Raw genomic sequence first — 18199 nt, 5'->3', positions numbered from 1 at the left:
AATACATAAAGAATTTTTCTAACGAACCCAAGAACAGATTATTTTCACTAATCAGTGACAGAACAAGCAGTACTTAATAGGCTTGAGCTACAATAGAGCTTATACTGAGCATTAGAAAAATACATGCTCTAAAAGATCAGCAAACAGCCTTCCTAGGCAGACTGGGGAATTGTTACAGGAGATATTTGACACTTAAAGGCTTCCCTATCCCCTTCCTGATATGTGAAGAGCAGGTTTGATAATCAAATGGATATAGCCTAAAACTTTCATCACATGAGCAGCAGGAACTTTGAAAATAGCATGGAACAACTAGAAGCAGTCATTTGTTGTACATTTGTTGTATGCTGGAGCTTCCACTGCTAGCCTGAACAAGAAGGAACTTGCATCTGCCTTCTCACCCAAATGCCTTTGAGGTACTGTCAGTAATCCTCAACTTGCAACCAGCAGCAAATACATTGCTTCAAACAGAAGACACAAATAGTAGGAGGAACTATATTGCATATTCCAGAAAGATCACAGCTCCAACACCATCAAAATAGCAAAGGGAACATATGAAAATGAGCAATAGTGAAGTACTTCACTTATAAAAGTCATGAATCCCCCTGCCTCCAACTTCCTCTTCAAGACCATCCAAAGAAATAAACAAGTTATTACCATTTAACTCTCAGCCTTGTCCTTTTGACAAAGTCTTTATCTGTATCTACACACTGGCACATCTTCCCAATGGGAGTACACATGATTCTTCTATACTAAGTGAAAATAGACTACCTTAAGCTTTGGCACAAAGCTGCAACAGGCAACTTGAGTGATATTGACTGCGGTCACTACAACATACAGTGCTTAAGGAAGTACCAATGTATGTACACACACACTGAAAACCAAGCAGGAAGCAGTGCAGAAACCTTGCTCCAGAAAGACCAGCAGAACATTGGAGGGGAAGAATTTGGAGGAAAACAAGCAGGAGGAAGATGCAGAAGCAGTTTATCCTTTTTGAAAATGGCAGGAATTATATTTCTACACCAACATGAATCACCTCAAATGAAATCTGGCAAGCACATTTGAGCTTTGGCAGAAAAGCATACATGTGAGTTTCATCATCCATTTCTAAGTCATCCCATTTCAAAGCTCCAGTCAAATGTAAAGAGAGATGTGTATGCAACTGCATATTGTAAAGGTAATCAGTAAAATTAAGAACAGCACTGACCAGCAAAAGCTGACTGCATATATTATTCCAGAACAGTTGCACCAAGATTTTCATTGCGGGGGGTGGGGGGTGAAAAAAATAGGTAAGTTCTGTCAAATTAGAGGCTTAGAAACATTTCTTGCATTTTGCAAACCCCAAGTTGAAACCCCTTTTAATATAAAATTACTTAAAACATTACAAATTAAACATTTTTAGCATTATATTATTAATACAGGTTGAACACTTTTACTGGCAGCATACAATACAACATAATATTTCTGAACACAAAGGGTCTAAGTGCTACAAGCAAACAGTGACAGAAGAGTGGATGTATTTTAATACCATAACACTGTTCTATCTGAAGATGCAACCATAACCATCCTAGTTGCTGCTACTGTTCTCCCTGTAGGGCATATCACTACCTGCTTTGAGACACTGCCATGCTCTCTCCAGCAGCGAGGCTGCCTTCAGACATTTCCAAACCCTGTTTCCACTTCCCACCCAAGTAGCACACCACCTCCTCAGCTGACCACACACTGAAAAAGGGTGAGGAGTTGTTTCATCCAGTTTACTGAGTAGCACCACAATCAACTGTGTTGGTACAACCAAGCCAGTGGTAGCATATGGTGGGAATGAATCACAGAGGAGGAACACCATACGCTGATGTTGCTGCCGAAGTATAATTGGACTGCAGCACAGAGAGCAGGTTTTAAAGCTTATTCTTGCACTTACTTCAAACCACTGAAGTACTAGAAGATGCTATGCCAGAAACCTTATTGGTGACCATCAATTCCAGAGCAAAAGTTTTTTTCCAAATGAACTACCTATGCAACAGACCATTATTTTGATCAGTCAATAACAAGTGACATCACAGAGATGGCAGAACTAAGTCAGTTGGATACATGCAATAAAAACTCAACTACAGCAACAAGTCTCAAGGAGAAGGAGATACACAAAGCCTTTTATATGCCTAGTTCCTAGTTTCCAAAATAAACAAATTGCAAAGACTTGGAAACAGATCTCTCTTTAAAACACAAACCACGAGCTCCCGCAAGGGCTTACACCTCTATGCATTTCTGACCAGAGCTTTTCAGAGAAAGACAGGGTATCCCAGAATTGCACCCCTACCTGCACACACCAGGCACTGATATATGGAGGGTCATCACACCAATATTGTAAGACAATACAGGCAGTTTCATATATTGGTAAACTACAAAGCCACGTGTATCCCATACCATCAGCAGCTAAAATAGCTTGATTCAACCTGATTTAAAATTTCTAATGAAAGTGTGTTATCCAAAAGATTGTTTTCTTGGGGCTTTATATAAGAGGTCATTAGAGCTTTCAATTCCAAAAACAGTAGTAAGGTAACAAAAAAGCCTGGAACATGAATGCTCTTTCACAACATTAATACCTTCAATTACTTAAGGCTTGGATTTTAGATGAGCAACAGTTGCAATAGGAAATACTCCATGCAAATATGCCAAAGCATCAGGCTAAGTATGAACTACAGAAATACAGTTGTAGGCTTTTAAGTATGCTTCTCTGCAGGGCTCCTTTAGAGACAGACATTCAGCTGCCTTAGCTGAATGGAATCCTGTGTTGCATATGCAATACAGAAAAATAAATACACACCAGCATGCACATGATTTAGTACTGAAATACAAAATTTAGATAAATTAATTAAAAAAAAAAAAGTAGAAAGAAGCTCCTAAAGTCTGGAAACCTCTACGTTGTTAGCAGGTGTAGTTTGGTTAAAGATTTACATATGGAAGACAAAGTTTTTTTTAATCTAAGCCACAACCAAGCAAACAATATTACCTCCATCAGGCCTTCTCTATTAAATCCACATATCGCTTCGTTCAAAATGTATAAAGTCCCTATTTATTTTTTTCTTGTAAACAATTTGCCTAGCAACAAAACTCTCATAAGATAGCAAGAAGGTGGTGTTCAAATTTGCATGGAAAATTCTTTTTACTTCTCAAGCATCCTTGAACTTGGCACTGCATGCTATTTGAATATAAATATATGCTGAAAAAAAACCATACTCCAAAAACAAAGTTACCAACGAACATTACCAAGAGCAGGAAAATTGGTTTCACATTTGTTTGGGGTTTTTTTGGTGAGCTTCAACAGAATTTTTGGGGAAAAGTTTAGGGAGAAAAACTCCACGTAGAACAGGTAACACGTACTGAAAAAGAGAAAAATACAGGTTAACGTGTCAACACATCAAAAACAAGACTTAGAATTTAGAAATAGAAAGCTGGGCACAAGCTTCAAAGCCAAGTTTAAAGGTTACTCTGCAAGAGAAAGGAGTGAACGGAAAGTCCAAAGTAGTGAGAGGTAATTCGGGTTGCTTAGTCCTGCCAGAGAAAGGACTTTTGTTACAGTTAAGGTGGAAGATCGTCAGAACATGACGAGTTCTAGCAGTTACAGCAGAATGGGAATATTTTTCAAAGAATAAAAAAAAAAAAACCACCCAAAGCCAGCCACCTCACAAAGAAGCGTTGTGCAAAAATACGTAGATGAGAGTTATTTCTATCTTGTCCATCAGTGCCTTTGAATTAGAAAACTGGCATTCCTGTTTGGGTTAGTTTCCTTCTCAGAAGATGCTGCAAAGTCTGCCTTTGCTGCCTGTACACCTGGCACTTCCTTTGGAATGTGCAAGATTTCAATTGACGTGTCGAGACATCGTCTGGAAAGCTGCTCCCATTCTAACCTAATTACATATTTTCTGGTATCATTAACATGGACAGTTTGCTCTCCTGTAATCCAGCCGGACATTTGCTGAGGAAATTCATTATTTGGATTCCACTCCTCTTCCCCACAAAGCTATCATAAGTGAAATCACAGAATAACTTCATGTTGCATCAAAATTTTTTTGTGGAAGAGAAGAAAATTCTGTATCTTCCCTTTAATACTTCTGAAGGAAAGTTCCCTGTCTGTAAAGAGAAGGGATAAAACAGTGACAGAAAACAGAGAGGAAACATGAACATGAATTCTTCTGGGGCTTTCTAGATTTATGCTTTTTATACTTCCTGCACTTCGAAAAATTCTTGGCAGAGGAACTACTTCTTAGCAGGATATATCTCTGCCCTTGCTACATTAATACCAGATGCCCCTTTGTTAGGTGGATTTTAGCTTTGATATTGCTCTTTGATAACCTCATTTTCACAGAGTTTGTCAGGTGTTCCATATCTCTCTTTCCAGTTTGGATAGGGCCCCATTTTGGCCAAAAATGAGCAGAAAACGCACTAGGAGTTCAGCCAAAATCACCTGTACTGAGCTGTGTCATTCTGTTCAACCACCACCTTTGATCAATCCCTCCCTGTTTTGCAGGCTCAGAAGTTTGATACTGCTTTATCAGGAGCAAGCAGAAGCAGAAGTTAAGAAATCTAAACGACTTAATTGCTCATCTTTCAGTAACAAAAACTAGATCAGAGATGATTCACTCTGTCCGCCTGATACATGAAGTCAGGCGGAAACTTTCAACAATGAATTGGGTGGATAAGGCATATCCTTATCCACCCAAGTCTATCCTACCATTCTCACCCATGCAGAGGAGTTAAAAGATTTTTCATGTGTGCAGCTTAGCCACCAGACCTGACAGGGAAGAGAAGAGGGCTCTCAGCAATTTAATCAAGACTGTGTTACTATTCCACAACAGCTCAGCTTACTCGCCATTGTTTTAGGCAAGCGCCAAATGAATGGACAAGTGCCAGATTTTCAGAATGCATGCCAAGAAAGAGAAAAGAAGTTAAGTAGGAGACCTCATCCCTAATACCCTTCAGCAGTGAATGACCTACTTGGACTTCTCAGTGCCTTTCAAAGTTTTCACACCGCTTTCTGTTCTGCCATTTACCTGCAAGAGAAACAAAACACAGGACAACAGCCTGAGTGGCAGCAGAGAGGGAAAAAAAAAAATCAACAAGCCAAGCCAGATTTCATCAGCACAGCAGAACCATGACCCAGAGCTCCACGTGAACAGCAGAATCGAGGAAGCTTGCTTTCTGCAGAGCCCTGCCTGGAGGTTCAGCTCCCATGCGCTTATTACTGATGCCTAACAAGAGTGCAATTCTCACTGGTTGTTCCCTCAGTGTGAATGCCAGAAAGGCCTTACCCCTTTTAGCACAAAAAGTTGTTTCAAAGAAATAAAAGAAACCACCTAAAACCTTTCATATAATGTTTTTAAACCTCCACTCCTGTAAAATTAGGGGTAAAATTAGTTTATTGATTTAAAGATTTTTTTTGCAGGGATGAAACATACATAAGCTTCACCACGTAAGCAGTATTTCTTAGGGAACCACAGTGAAAAAGTGGTCTGCAAGAGGTATTTGGGCACCTCAACCACACAAACTTCAGTGCATCAACACTTACTACAGGCACTCATACTCTGAATTTTATAGAAGAGCAATGATATTACTGAGCAAATATCAATGACCTTATATTCTATGAATCCAAGATTATGTTTATTGGAAAACAAATATTTCCAAAGGGCATTAGAAACAAGCTAGTGAATCAGCTGCACAGCTGTGAAATAACACTACACCAAGGTGCAGCTGCACAGTCATACAGGAACTAAAAACTAGGACTTCAGTAGATATCTGAATCCCCAGTATATGAATGTGACATGTATCCTGCCATAATCAAAAGCTGCAGAGTATTAAACTTGATTTTCCTCCTGCAACCACATGCAGAAGCATGGATTCGTCAAGACAGGTACCCTTCACAATTTATTTGAACACAAGCGACCCTGACGCGCTTCAAGGGTGAGCAGAGTAAAGGTGTAAGACTAGGAGCAGGGACTGCAGGGTTCTGTGCGCAGATCCACTACACCTCCTGGGTGATACAAGCAACTTGCAGAGGTCCTGGGTATCACAGTCAGTTCATAAAAAGTGAATAACGTATATCCTTGCTACCTTTCATAGATTCTGGCAAGGCCTTATTCATTACTGTGGCTAAAAGAAAAAAAAAACAGTACCTCAGACATGAGGTTCTGTGAAGAGATGCATTAAGCACATTGCAGGATGAATCATAAATCCAGGTAAAGCATCCCTGATTACTATTTGAGGCCAAAAAAAAAAAAAACTGTTAGTCTATCTTCCTATCATCTTTTGTCACCTGGCATTCATTGGCACTCTAAACACTCTTTAAAAAGTTCTAACAAAGCCACTGTTGTATTTGAAGGGCAATGCGTATACTGGGAAAATCTAAGCTTTTTCCTCGAGGAAAAAGCCCACACACGCTTTTCATTCTCTCTGATTTCTCCTCCTCCGCCCCCAAATTTCACTGGAAGGGTAAAAAAACCCAGAACAAAACAAAAAAAAATGCACTCAGTCAATCAATAACAGTTTTCAAAAGTGTCTTTAAATAGTTTTGATACAATTAAAAAACGAGTTAAAGTATGCACTCAGTGTGTATTGTATCATGGCTTGCGCGCTACAATATTGCAATCTTTGCCAGTCTCCTGTGCATCAAGTATTGCAGTTCTAAAAAGTGAGCAGAAGTAACCAGTGGCAAGGAGTCTCTCAGCATTCTATCAGATTTACACATACAGGCATAGGAAAGTAAAGCAAAAAAAAAAAAAAACAACCAACTCCTTTTAAAGGTATGGATCATTAAATGATACCAAATTGTGTGAAAACACTTTGGACTCCAAAAGAATCACAGCCTCATCATGTAAGCAAATCAAATTGCATATTCAGTTTCCTCCTCCTAATTGCAAACCACATATTTCATTGTTTTTCCAAGATCTCTGTAAAGTTCCTTCTAAGAAGAACATTTAAAAGCATCTTTTTTTTATGGAAACAGTAAGCTAAAATGCCAAATATGTCTCATAAGCTTAAGTTCCCTATAGAAAAACTTGTGTGCAGCTGAACACTGGCAAACTGGCCAAACAGAGCCTCCATACTATGTATTTTACATTTGACACAGAAGAGAATGTAAGGGTTTTTTAAATCAAAAAATAAGCTTGGGGACAAAGAGCACACAGCTAATGATGCTGATACAAGGAGCACCGCACTCCAGTGCAGGACACATGTTGCAAGCATAAGGTACACATAAAGAAAAAAACATTTAAAGCTTTTTTATAACTCAGAGTAAATCACAAGTGTTTATAAAGAGTAAAGAGATACTGACTATTCGTTGGTTCTTTCAGAAAAAAAAAAAAGAGCAAAGGGACATCAAATTAAATCAGAAAGAGGGAGGTTCAGAACAAATAAAAGATAGCATTGCTTCTCAGGGTTTGAGGTTAAGCTAGGAATTCCTCAGTACAGGATGTTACAAATACTGAAAGTTTATAGGACTCAGGAAGAGTACCGTTAAGCTTATGAAAGAGAGCTCTGTAGCAGCAGCTACAGGCAACAATACCCGTGACTCCTGAAACCCCTCAGGACTCAGAATATTTTAGGTCACTACCTTGCTTTACTCTTCCTGAGACACAATTTGGCAGTTTTTAGAGAGCAGATCAAATACAACTACTCTTAACGTATCCCTGTAAAGGAAAATCCACTCTCAGCACTGAAACAAGGGTCCTTTAGAAAAGGCTAACTCATCATATGCCAACCTTTTATTACATCCGCTGGGAGCAGAGGTCGCCTTAAATTGTCACGGTATTCCTAACGTGGATTAGCATCACCCTGACTTTAGAACAGCCCAGCCCAACCTTCGGACACTGCGGAAGAGGGAAGAGCAGGACCTGCCCGCGAGGCCATTCCCGCTTCCCGCACATCCCTGAGAGAGAAATGGGACCAGAGGAAATCTTGTTCCAAAACATCCCCCTTTCCCCTACGCCTCCAGCATCTCCGGGGCCCCTGATGAGCACATTCACCTCCACAAACACCGCCGAAGGCAGAAGCTGGGACCTGCATCCCATCTCCCGCAACCTCTGGAAACTAAGAAAACAACACGCCCCACGGCTGTGAGGTTGATTACCTCGCCGTTCCCTCCTCCGGAGCCGGCTGCTTCCCCAGCGGGGCAGGTACCGAGAAGCCGGGGGCAGCGCGCGAACAGCCTCCCCCGGGAAGGAAACCACGACCGCCCCGCGGCTCTCAGGCCGGGAGAGGCCGGCGCCGGCCCCGGGCCGCCGCCCCGCTGACAGAGAGGGTGGCGGCGGCCGGACGCGGAGGATCTTCCTCCCCAGCGCGCCGCCTGTCCCGGCCTCCGCCCGCGCCTCCGCCCGGCGGCAACGCTGAAAGGAAACACCCGTAGATACGCGGGGGGCCAGGGGCCCGCGGAGGCCGCTCCCCAGCCACCGGGCCCGCGGCCAGCGCACCTCAGTTCACCTCACGGCCCCTCAGGGCCCGCCGCGGGCCGCGCCGCCACACGCGAGGAGGCCGGGGCGCCGCCCGCCCCCACGCGCCGGCACCGCGCCCCTGCCGCCGGCCGCCCTCCCGCCCCGCGAGCCCCGCGCTCACCTCCCGCGCCGCCGGCAGCCGCTGCTCCCGGGGCGACGGCGGACCCTCAACCCGGCCGCACCCCGGCGCCCGCCCCTGTCGCCCGCCCCTGTCGCCGCCGCGCGCACGCGCCCCGCGCCCGCCGCGCGCAGGCGCCCTCTGCCCCGCCACCGCCCCCGGAGGGCCCGCCAGGTGGCGCAGCGGCGAGAGGGCGCCACCGCAGAGCTGCGCGGCTCTTCCCGACGCAGGGGGGACAGACCCTGGGCGGGGCGAACGGCGGCCTGCAGGCCTGCCCGCTGCTGCTTCGGGTTTTAATACCGGAATATTTTATTACAGTCGGCAAATGGTGTGCATCGCCCTCCGCCCCCCTGTCCAGCGCTGGGAGGTGTTACACAGCGAAACCCCCTCGGGGATCCCCCGCCTCCGCGGCCTCCTTGTCTCCCGTCGCTCAGTCAGTATCGACTTCTCGCATCCGGGCAGTTTCACGCCTATAAAGGTCTTTGCAGAGGAGGACGTCAAATCCCCGCTGGAGCCGCAGGCAGCGATGACGTTTCCCTGCCTGCAGTTACCATCTCCCTCCTAACACCTCCCGAGCCCGTCTCCCCTTCCCCACCGTGGAGGGAGTAAGGTGCTGGGGGGGGGGTTAAGCTCAGCTCACCCTGCTGCCCTGGGGCTCTGCACCCCCCGGATATGCTAGGCTATGAGCACCCCGGCCCCAAGGAGACCTGGTACAGACACAGGCTGCCTGAAGTGCAGACAAGGGGCTCCTCCCGTTGTCCTGTCCTGGCTGGACACAGGAGAGGGAGAGACAGATGGCAGGGTTCAGCCCGCTGACATTTCTTAGGTGCCTGTCAGGAATCTCAGAGCATAACCTTTGCTCTGGGGTTTTATTACTTGCCCCTTCTGACCAGGGGAGAGGGCGTGCTGCAGCCTGCACGCGGCTCTGGGCTGGGTCTGCTCCGCTGGAGCTGATGCCAAGGTCCCTGGCAGCTCGGGAGCTGGCACTGCTCAGCTGCTGAAGCACTTGACTGTCAGTTGCTCGGTGTTCCCATCTCCAGCTCTTCATCTTCCTCCTCCGACCAGCTCAAGCTGTCATCCGAGTCCTCCCCCTGCACTGCCCCCGGCTCCTCTGTATTGGCAGCCTCCTTCTCCTGCTCGCCATGGGAGTCCAGCCTGCTTTGGGGGAGCTCCAGCCTGGCCCAGGAGCCAGGGCTGGCTTTACAAAGCATGATCTCCACCTTGGTAGGGACCATGCTCACAAAGCTCTTCTCTATTTCAATGACCTGGAGAGAGGGAAAGGTGCAGTGAGCTGGGCAGGGGAGGGCAGCAGCACACGCTCATCCTTCCCCTTACTGGCAGAGCCCTGCCAGAGAAGAGAGGAGAGATCTATTCTCCTCGTGTGCCAGGAGACAGAGCAGGATGAAACCTGGGCTCCAGCTGAGCTTCACAGTGTTACGTCTAAGCAGCACCGCAGTGCTGGTACAGAGCTCAGGAGAGCTCAGCTAGCCGCAGCCACGTGCACGGCTGTGGTACAGCCCTCTCCCCACAGCAGTGAGCTGCTCTGAGACACAGGCATACTCACACCCAGCAGCACGCTCTGCTGCCCGCAGGCACAGGCAGCATGCACCAGAAATAAAGGCAAGAAATGCACATGCAAATTCCTGAGTCTCACGGCTCCTCCCCAGCCAGCAAGCAGCTCAGAAATCAGAGAGCGAGTCTCTCCCCTCACACTGCTGCCTGGCTGCAGGCACAGTAGGATTGCTGGGGGAAACAGGGACCTGCTGGGCCAAAGACCCTTTGGGGCAGTCTAGGACCAAACCCGGAACACCTACAGAGCCGGCAGTGACATCCAGCTCTGCTTTTAGTCCAAGATCTATCAGTGCAGCCACCGGCAGCCTCTGAAACAGCCCTCCTCACAACCCCTAAGGCATTTCCTAGCAGAGATGGCTATAAATGCCAGTACCTGGGCAACCTAGCTCCCAGACGATCCCAACAAAAGCAAGTCAGCGCTGTGGCAGCATTTAAAAGAGAGTAGCTAGGGTGCTTCAGGTAGTGCAGAGCAGTCAGATGGGCACCAAGCCCAGGCACAGTCCTGGCATGGCTCCCAGGGGTTGCTAACACTATGGGATCAATAGAGAAAAACCTAATTTCCCCATCAGCCTTTGCTGCTATAGAAAACTGGAGCTCTGGAAATAAATGGGTCCTCTCTGCTGCGACAGCCGTGGTGGACCTGTGTTCTCCACAAGGCTTCGAGAGCTGGCAATGAATCACACCAAGGGAGTGACTATGAAATGGCTGTTTGTTCCACAGATGTGCCAGCCTGGGAAGAGACAGCGTCCCAGGGGCCACAGTATTTCTATGCAATAATACAGTCAAAGTCTGCCTCATGCTCCATGCACAGGAAGAACTGTGCAGAAATTGCAGCAAAAACCATTTTGCTGCTTTTTCAAAAGTCTGAGAATCCTGACTACGCAGAGAGTAATTTTCCTTACTGGGAGCCTGTGTTTGGGGCTGCAGACACTTCTCCCAGAGCACAGGCTGCCTTGCAGCATTGTAGCCGAGCCCCACGCAGACTGCTGGAATAGGGAAATCAAAGTAAACAGGATCTTACCCCCCAGAGATCCAGTTCTGCCTGGAAAATCTTATTTCCTTCAAAGATGACATGAACCTCAAGCTGAAAGATCAACAGAAAATTATCTGAGTGGGTAGCACAGCACAGCCAGAGCTTTTTCCCAGACAGTGCAGCTGCCTTCCAGCACTGTAATGCACCCCATGTCCTGGCTCCAGTGTAACGGCCACTGAGCCAGAGTGACCGGGCAGATGCTGCTGCAGCAGCAAAGCTGGCTCTCAGCTCGGAGATGCAGCTGCCGGGCTCTCAGCTCGGAGATGGCAGGTTGGCAGTGCCAACCCCAGCTGCAGCAACAGACCAAACAGGCCATCAAAGAGTGCCAGGCACCCAGCCGGCTCCTGGCTGTTGGCTAATCAAAATCAGGTGCCATGAAAGCACGCATCCCCAGCCCAGCTCTGCCAGCCCCACTCACCACAGTACGGTTGGCTTTCACGCTGCTGAGGATAGGCAAGGGGTTCTTGGCATATACTGTGACCACCACCTGCCTGCTGGTTTGATGCCAGTCCTGCCGGCACGTCACAGCCTTCTTGTCCTGCCAGGGAGATGAACCCATCACGGCATGGCATCTAGCCCAAGTACACCCCAAACAGAGGGGATGTCTGTGCCAGAGGATGCTCCTTTGCACGTCTCCTTTGCAGAGTGCCGGCTGAGGTAAGCATCACCTGAGCAAGATCAAACACTGCCTTTCGTGCAGGTTTTTGAGGGGAGGTGGTTCATGTGAAGGTGGGCAGCCCCTGCCAGGCTCATAGGCGCTGTGCACAGTCAGGAAACTCAGTCTGGAGTGAAGTGCAGGGGTTGTTGCTGGACATGGATCATGCCACCATGCTAAATTTGGGAGACAGGTGAGCCCCAACTGGCCACGTTTCACCTTTCTCCCACAAGACCCCCACCTCATCCATGCTACAGGCAGCTTTGGTCCCACCAGGCATTTCTGAGCATCACCAGGAGACAGACCCTCTGCAGCCCTCAGCATTGCCAGGCAAAGAAACGTCCCGGGAGGAATCCCAGCCTCAAACTCAGGTGACAATTAGCACAAAGCATCTGCATCACAACATCACAGTTAATTCACTGCAGTCTCCTTTATATCCGCTATATGTTTTCTGTTCCAGGCCAAAGAACAGACTGGGCTCAGAGGGGGTTGCTCAGAGAAACATGATGCACTTTCAGAGATATCCTGGGCCACTTTGGTGCAACTTTCCCAGCTCAAGCCTGTTTCCAGCCAAGAGCTTTCCTGGGAAAACTTACATACACACACACAATATTGGGAATTGGGATCTTCTCCCCATTGCCCTGCCACAACACCATGTCGCTATGTAGATGAGGTCCCTCCTGGGAAGCAGTTGCAGAGGGAAAGCTTCATTAAAACCAAATTCAGTCATCTGTCAAAACTTTTGGGGTTTTTTTGCAGGGTTTTTCCCATGCTCAGCTGCCTGTCCCTATGCGGCAGCCTGCAGTGCTGGCTACACCATGCCTGGGGCCAGCTCCTGCCTTGTTCAGCTTCCTGTTGCACATCTGCCTGTTGGGTGTGAGAGCTGACACATTTTGTGAATGCAGGAGCACCATTTTAAACAGCAGATGGGTGAAGATTAGGCATTCAAACCCTGCACAGTCATCTGTTGGCAATTATGAAAATTAAGAGAATTAAATGCAGAAACCCATGTGAATGCAGAGCAAGGGAAAGAGCACCCCTCGGGTGCCAGTAATGGCACTTTGCTCACACAAGTCAGCCCTGCTGAGAGCCCCCTTACCCCCTTCCCTATCCAGCAGTGCCGCCCGCTTCTGCAGCCTGGCTGCTCCAGGAAGGTGCTGAAGTCCATAGTTTTGATTCCGCAGCAGCTCCAGTACTTCATCCTGGGGAAAGCGGGGTGACCTGAGTGGGGAGCGCCCGCGGGAGCAGGAGAGGGGACCACAGCAGACTTCGGGGTGGTGGGGAAGTGGGGATCGGAACCAGCAGCTTCCCCTGCCCACCTGTCACCCGGGGGGGTGTCACCCATGATTGCACCAGCTGTGCTGCTGAGGCCACACAACATTGCGATGTGGCACTTTCAGCCCTCAGCAGGGTTGGTTTGCTCCCCGGTAAAGGGTTGTTTCTTACCCCTCATGGAAGACAGGAACGCCAGGATGGAAAGTACAAACCTCTGTGTTGCTCTCCGGGCCCTGGTAGATCTGTGGAGTGAGAAGCAGAGGAAAGTTTTGGCTGTGCCTCTGGCATAGCACAGCATGATGCAGCCAGGCGTCTCCCCATCAGTGCCCATCCCTGCATAGGGCACAGCACGATGCCCAACATCACCTTTTCACCGGGTCCAGCATCTGTGAGGACTTACTCTGGGACTATGCCCAGCTGGCAGCTTGGCACTGGTCCCTGCTCCCTGCTGGCAGGGCAGCGATCCTGGCCTTGCTGGGACCCCCGAGTCATCCCCGCGACCCTGGCAGCAGCCCTTCCTTATGCCCTCTCCCAAACACAGCCTGGTCCCAGTCTGGGGTTGGGCAGCACTGGGACAGTGGACAAGTTTGGACACCACAGAAACTCGCTCCGAGGTGCAAGGGGCTGTTCATCCATCCTGTCCCTTCCTCTCTTTCCATGTCAGTCTCATGTCCTCATCCACCTCCCACCTTTTGCTCCCTGCTCACTCTGCTGCTTTCCAAGCATGCCGGCACATGCCTTGAGGCAGGCAGACAGTCCTACACAAGGCAGTCTTGGGGCAAGATAGAAAGTGGGCTGTGCTGCATTAATTAAATGCAGGTGGCAATTATTCCACATGCATTTTACCTATATGCCCATATCCTGAATATGTGCTGTATTTCATTGCAAGCAATTAGCAGCAGTGAAACACAAATGTACCACCAATCCAGGAATCTGGAAGCCTCTTGCCAGAACGTGGCTGGGAGGCAACAGAGGCAGCCGCTCCAGGGATGGGATGAGCAGAAGCATACGGATCAAATGGGCACTGCCACCTCCCACCGGCTTGGCACCATGCCCCGCATCCGGTGGTAGACCTGGGACACAAGCCCCCATGCCGGACCTGTGATGCTCCTGGCCATGCGGCGCAGACCATGCAAAGATGGGACCCTGCCAGGTACTCACCGCCTTGCAGGCTGTGTTCTTGCAGGTGGTGCCAGCTCTCACCTGGGCAGCCGCCTCCCCTGTGAGAGCAACACAGCTTCACCCCGGGGCATGCACCACCCATGCCTGCCCCCAAGCCTTCCCCGCAGCCCCACTGCCAGCTCCCCAACTTAGCAAGCACGGCCCCTGAGCACAGCCCATTGCAATGTGCCTCCAAGATGCAGCTCTGTGGGTTTGCAGGTGGCTGAGCGCACAGCACCCGCATCCTGAGCTGAATCTGCCATGCAAAACTGCATGGTGAACTTGCCATGTGCAACCCCACTGCCATCCACCAGCTCTTCACTACCTGCACAACTGCCCTCAGGTGCCTCATCCTTGGAGGACAGGTTGAGTTTCTCCAGTTCCTGCTCCAGAGACCTGGATACTTTAATTGGCAGCAGTTGTCTTGGCTCATCAGAGCTGGGAAACAGCAGCAGTAAAGGCCAAGTGGGGTTTTTTTTGCAATTTAAGTGTTGTTGCCTCTCCTGAGGAAGCAGCAGGGCAGGACACATGCAGAAGAAGCAGGGTGACACTGTTAGCTGAGCCCATCTCACCTTGGTCTTTCCCGCTGCATCTTCTCAGCTGATATTGGTCCTTGGATGATGAGCTCCTCCACTGGCTTGACCTTTGGCTCATCTGAAGTCTCCTCTTCTCTGGAAGGCTCAGGGGCCTTCTCCTTGCTGTGAAACCCCTTTGTGCATCCCTGAGCAGCAGAGGCAAGCCTGATGCCTGCTTTGCCCTCCCTAACCTGGCAGCTACTCCCAAACCCTGCAAGTTTCCACGCTCTGGTGGCTCTGTGTCCTGCAGGAACGGGCTCTGACCCTGCACCAGGGCAGGGGCTGCGTCTGCAGGGATTCCTATAGACAAGACAGTGTGGCAGCCTCACCAAGGCCATGGCAGACAGGTCTCAGCTCTGCTGCACCCCACCCTGGCAGCTGAAGGGCAGCAAGAGTCTCCCCCATGTCCCTGGGCCTCTGCTGCCTCCTTTTCCCCCACAGGACCACTGAGACGTTCACAGCTGTCCTGGCATTTGGGACATTCGTGTTCATCCTGCAGGATCCTGGGGGATCCCAGCCCCTTCCAGCACCCTTCTCCGGGAGCACCTTCCCCACACTTTGGGAGCAGCACCCTTGCTTGCAGGCTCCTTGGAAGCAGATAGGAAATCCCCAGCTGGCAGGGCGAAGGGGGCAGCCCTGGCACGGGATGGGGACGGGACGGGACAGGACAGGGCAGGGCAGCGCAGGGGCAAGGAGGAGATGATGGAGGAGCAGTGGGTGCATTTGGGCTGGCGGGTCGCTCACCTTTATGGAGAGGAACTCTGAGAAGTCTGTTGTACGTTTCTTGCAACAAGACCAGCCCTAGGCACCGGGGGATGACAAACTGGTCAGGTGTGGGCAATCCCACCGGTCCCTCCCTGCAGCTGCAGCCCTGGCTCCTGCCCCACTCACCTTCAGGGCATCGTGGAAGATGGGGACGCCCGGGTGATACAGGCAGGAATCTGAAACGGAAAATCAGGCAGAACCTTTCAGGAGGAGCAATCCTGCCCACAAGCCACCCGTGATGCCCAGCATCTCCTGAGCCAGCTCCTGCCATGCGGGCTGCCTGCGCTGGGCTTGGCTTAGCCCTGCTTGGCAGCTCAGGCCGCAGCATAGCGGCCGAGGCCACAGACCAGGAAAGTGACACGCATTCCCGCTCACCCCGGTGCAAGGCAGATGAGCCCACTTACCTTTGGCGTTGTGCTCAGGATCAAACCTCTGCCCGCAGCCCTTGTTGTAGCACAGCGAAGCCATAGCTCAGGCGTCCTTCACTCCTTCCACAAAAATCCCATCAATCTCATCCCTGCTCGTGATCCCCCCCTGCTTCCCTGCAGTTTCCAGCCCAGGCGCCGGGAGGTAGCTTTGCCTATCTTTGGAGGCAGCCGGAGGAGGTGGCTGGTAACTGGAGAGCATGCTAAAGATGGACATAGCAGCTCGGCAGCTGACGGGACCTGGCGCCCATGTTATCTCGAGAGGCATTTCTGTCCTGCCCCTGCGCCTGGCAGAGGGAATGGACGCTGCAGGGTGGCTCCACATTTGGAGTGGGCAGAGGACCTCCCAGTGCCATCAGAGTCTGGCATGGAGGCATCGGCGCCACCCCAGTGCTCACACTTGTCTCGGGGCAACCTGCGACTCCTCTTGACCAACTGCTCTCAGTTTGTTTAGCATTTATAGAAGCACCTGAAAGTTTCCTGCAAAAGAAGGGGAGAGACTTCCCAGAGTCCCAGGGCAAAACCTGTGCTGATCTCCCCAGCCCCAAAAGGCACAACCACCTGCTAGACAGAGGAACCAGCAGACCAAAGCAGTGCATATGGCCAAGACATCCTTCGATGCAGGGTCTTGTGCAACCCAGGGATGAAATCTGTCCCCTGGAAGATCATTGTTGTCACAGAAGAAGAGTGCAAAATGTTATGTGGGCCCCCTGTACTCAGGAGAGGTTTGCTCAGACTCCCTGCTCCCATTCTGGGACCCAAAGGTTTTCCTCTACAAACAGGAAACCCTCTTGAGACCAAATGTTTTACTTAATTCCTACAAGCATCTAAAACAAATAGTATTTTCTTTTTGTTTCTGTTTGCAGAGACAGCTGTTTCCTGGGTGCTGCCCTGACCTGCTGGAGGACACAGCACCTGGAGATCGTTTCTGCTCAGGAACTGGGTTCAACATAAGCCCTTGGCACCACCACACAGTGCAAAGGGCAGGTCCTGTAGGCAGCAGCTGCCCAGGGAGTCTGCTCAGGAGGGGAACCCACAGGGTCCATCGTGGCTGATGTAACTCCATCCCTGTCCCACAATGTTTGTTTAACCTAGTTAATCCCCCTACAACAGTCTGCAGGATCTGCTGCACCCCAAGGAGATCTCCAAAGTCCAGAGTTAGGATGAAACTTTGCCGAAATTCTGGAGCTCAGCAGGGAGATGACTCCAGACTCATTTCACACTGCCCTGCTGCTCCACCTCCAGTTCAGTTCTGCCATCCTCACCTTGAGACGCCCCAGCCAGCAGCAACGTTGGGCTTTTCCTTGTCATCTCGTTAGCAAGGAAGACAGCCCCGCTGGAGGGAAGGACATGTATCACCATTACCACCAGGACTCCTTATACCTGGGTAGCCTGTGTATAAACTCACATCTAACCGAAAAGCTAGGTGGGAAACGTGGGGTCACTGGGGAACCATCACACCAGCATGAGCCACATGGCTTCAAGCTGATACCTCCCTTGAAGGACTGCAGTGTTTCAAGACACAAAAATGACCCAACAGTCCCAAAGATGGGTAAAAAAATGCTGCTGGCACCCAGAGCCTCTGCTTAGATGGGAGGGATCACTTGGGACCCAGGAAGCCAGGCAGAGCCCTGTAATGGCAGAATTTGCGGTCCCAGGGGCTGAGCAGAGCTATAGGGTTTCAGATCTCCTTGTCCTTTCCACGAGCTGTCAGCAAGACTGCAGCTGTCGCCATCCCCATGCCAGTGAGAATCTGGAGCTCCCGTTACCTTGCGTGCCTTGGAGGAAACGTCAAGAGGATGCTGTGGCTGACCCACACACCAAGGCTCATTGCAGAGGGACCAGCAGGTAGCTGGGGGAGGCTGCAGCCAAGCTCTGCCCTCGCTCCTCTGCTGCACTGCTGCAAATGTCTGCAGGGAATGAGGTGGCCTGAAAGACAGGACCGACTGGGAACTTAGCACATGGTAAATCGGGGTGTCCACAGCTCCCAGCCCAAGGGGAGGCTCCCCAGGGAGGAAAAGGTGAGGGGGTGCAGCCTGGGAGACAGACACAAGATATCCACCGTGAAACAGAGATGAGCTCCAGGGGAACCACTTGGTCGGCCACCAGCAGACTCAAGGCCCTGCTAGAGCTGGTGCTTTAA

At 50.0% G+C, this 18199-nt stretch overlaps 2 protein-coding genes across 15 annotated transcripts in view; both read right to left on the bottom strand.

Moving 5' to 3' along the window:
- The window catches only part of TAF1 (TATA-box binding protein associated factor 1), a 47605-nt gene extending 38924 nt beyond the window's left edge, over window positions 1-8681 (bottom strand). For 9 of the 13 annotated variants that reach the window (XM_075162170.1, XM_075162162.1, XM_075162165.1 and 6 more), the window contains exons 1-2: window positions 8599-8681; window positions 4990-5045 (exon numbers count right to left, since the gene is read on the bottom strand). The gene's annotated coding sequence lies outside the window, so the exon portion shown is untranslated. Of the gene's footprint in view, window positions 1-4989; window positions 5046-8116; window positions 8290-8598 lie in introns of those variants that run through there. The other 4 variants (XM_075162178.1, XM_075162163.1, XM_075162179.1 and 1 more) reach the window with 4 other exon arrangements.
- A 706-nt stretch (window positions 8682-9387) lies between these two features.
- ITGB1BP2 (integrin subunit beta 1 binding protein 2) lies at window positions 9388-17931 on the bottom strand. Of its 2 annotated transcripts, XM_075162161.1 has the most exons (12): window positions 17826-17931; window positions 16036-16536; window positions 15758-15807; window positions 15611-15667; window positions 14864-15012; window positions 14617-14729; window positions 14292-14350; window positions 13302-13372; window positions 12955-13057; window positions 11619-11738; window positions 11189-11251; window positions 9388-9860 (listed from the first exon to the last, which is right to left on the bottom strand). In XM_075162161.1, exons 2-12 carry the CDS (start codon window positions 16097-16099, stop codon window positions 9609-9611), a joined length of 1101 nt encoding a protein of 366 aa, XP_075018262.1. In that variant the 5' UTR covers window positions 16100-16536; window positions 17826-17931; the 3' UTR covers window positions 9388-9608. The 2 variants fall into 2 exon arrangements, with proteins under 2 accessions (XP_075018262.1, XP_075018261.1); XM_075162160.1 differs by having other exon boundaries at window positions 16036-17931.
- Between the last annotated feature and the right edge of the window lie 268 nt (window positions 17932-18199).

Source organism: Calonectris borealis, chromosome 13, assembly GCF_964195595.1.
Source record: "Calonectris borealis chromosome 13, bCalBor7.hap1.2, whole genome shotgun sequence".
NCBI classification, from domain to species: Eukaryota; Metazoa; Chordata; class Aves; order Procellariiformes; family Procellariidae; genus Calonectris; species Calonectris borealis.
The sequence above is the reverse complement of the archived record's forward strand: the minus strand, read 5'-3'. Positions and strand labels throughout refer to the sequence as shown.

Coding starts and splice junctions, on each gene's coding strand:
- ITGB1BP2 (XM_075162160.1), bottom strand. CDS start 16,099: ATGGCTTCGCTGTGCTACAACAAGGGCTGCGGGCAGAGGTTTGATCCT. Junction 13,373..14,291: donor AGAACACAGCCTGCAAGGCG/GTGAGTACCTGG, acceptor CTCACTCCACAG/ATCTACCAGGGCCCGGAGAG. Junction 13,058..13,301: donor GTTCCTGTCTTCCATGAGGG/GTAAGAAACAAC, acceptor CGCTTTCCCCAG/GATGAAGTACTGGAGCTGCT.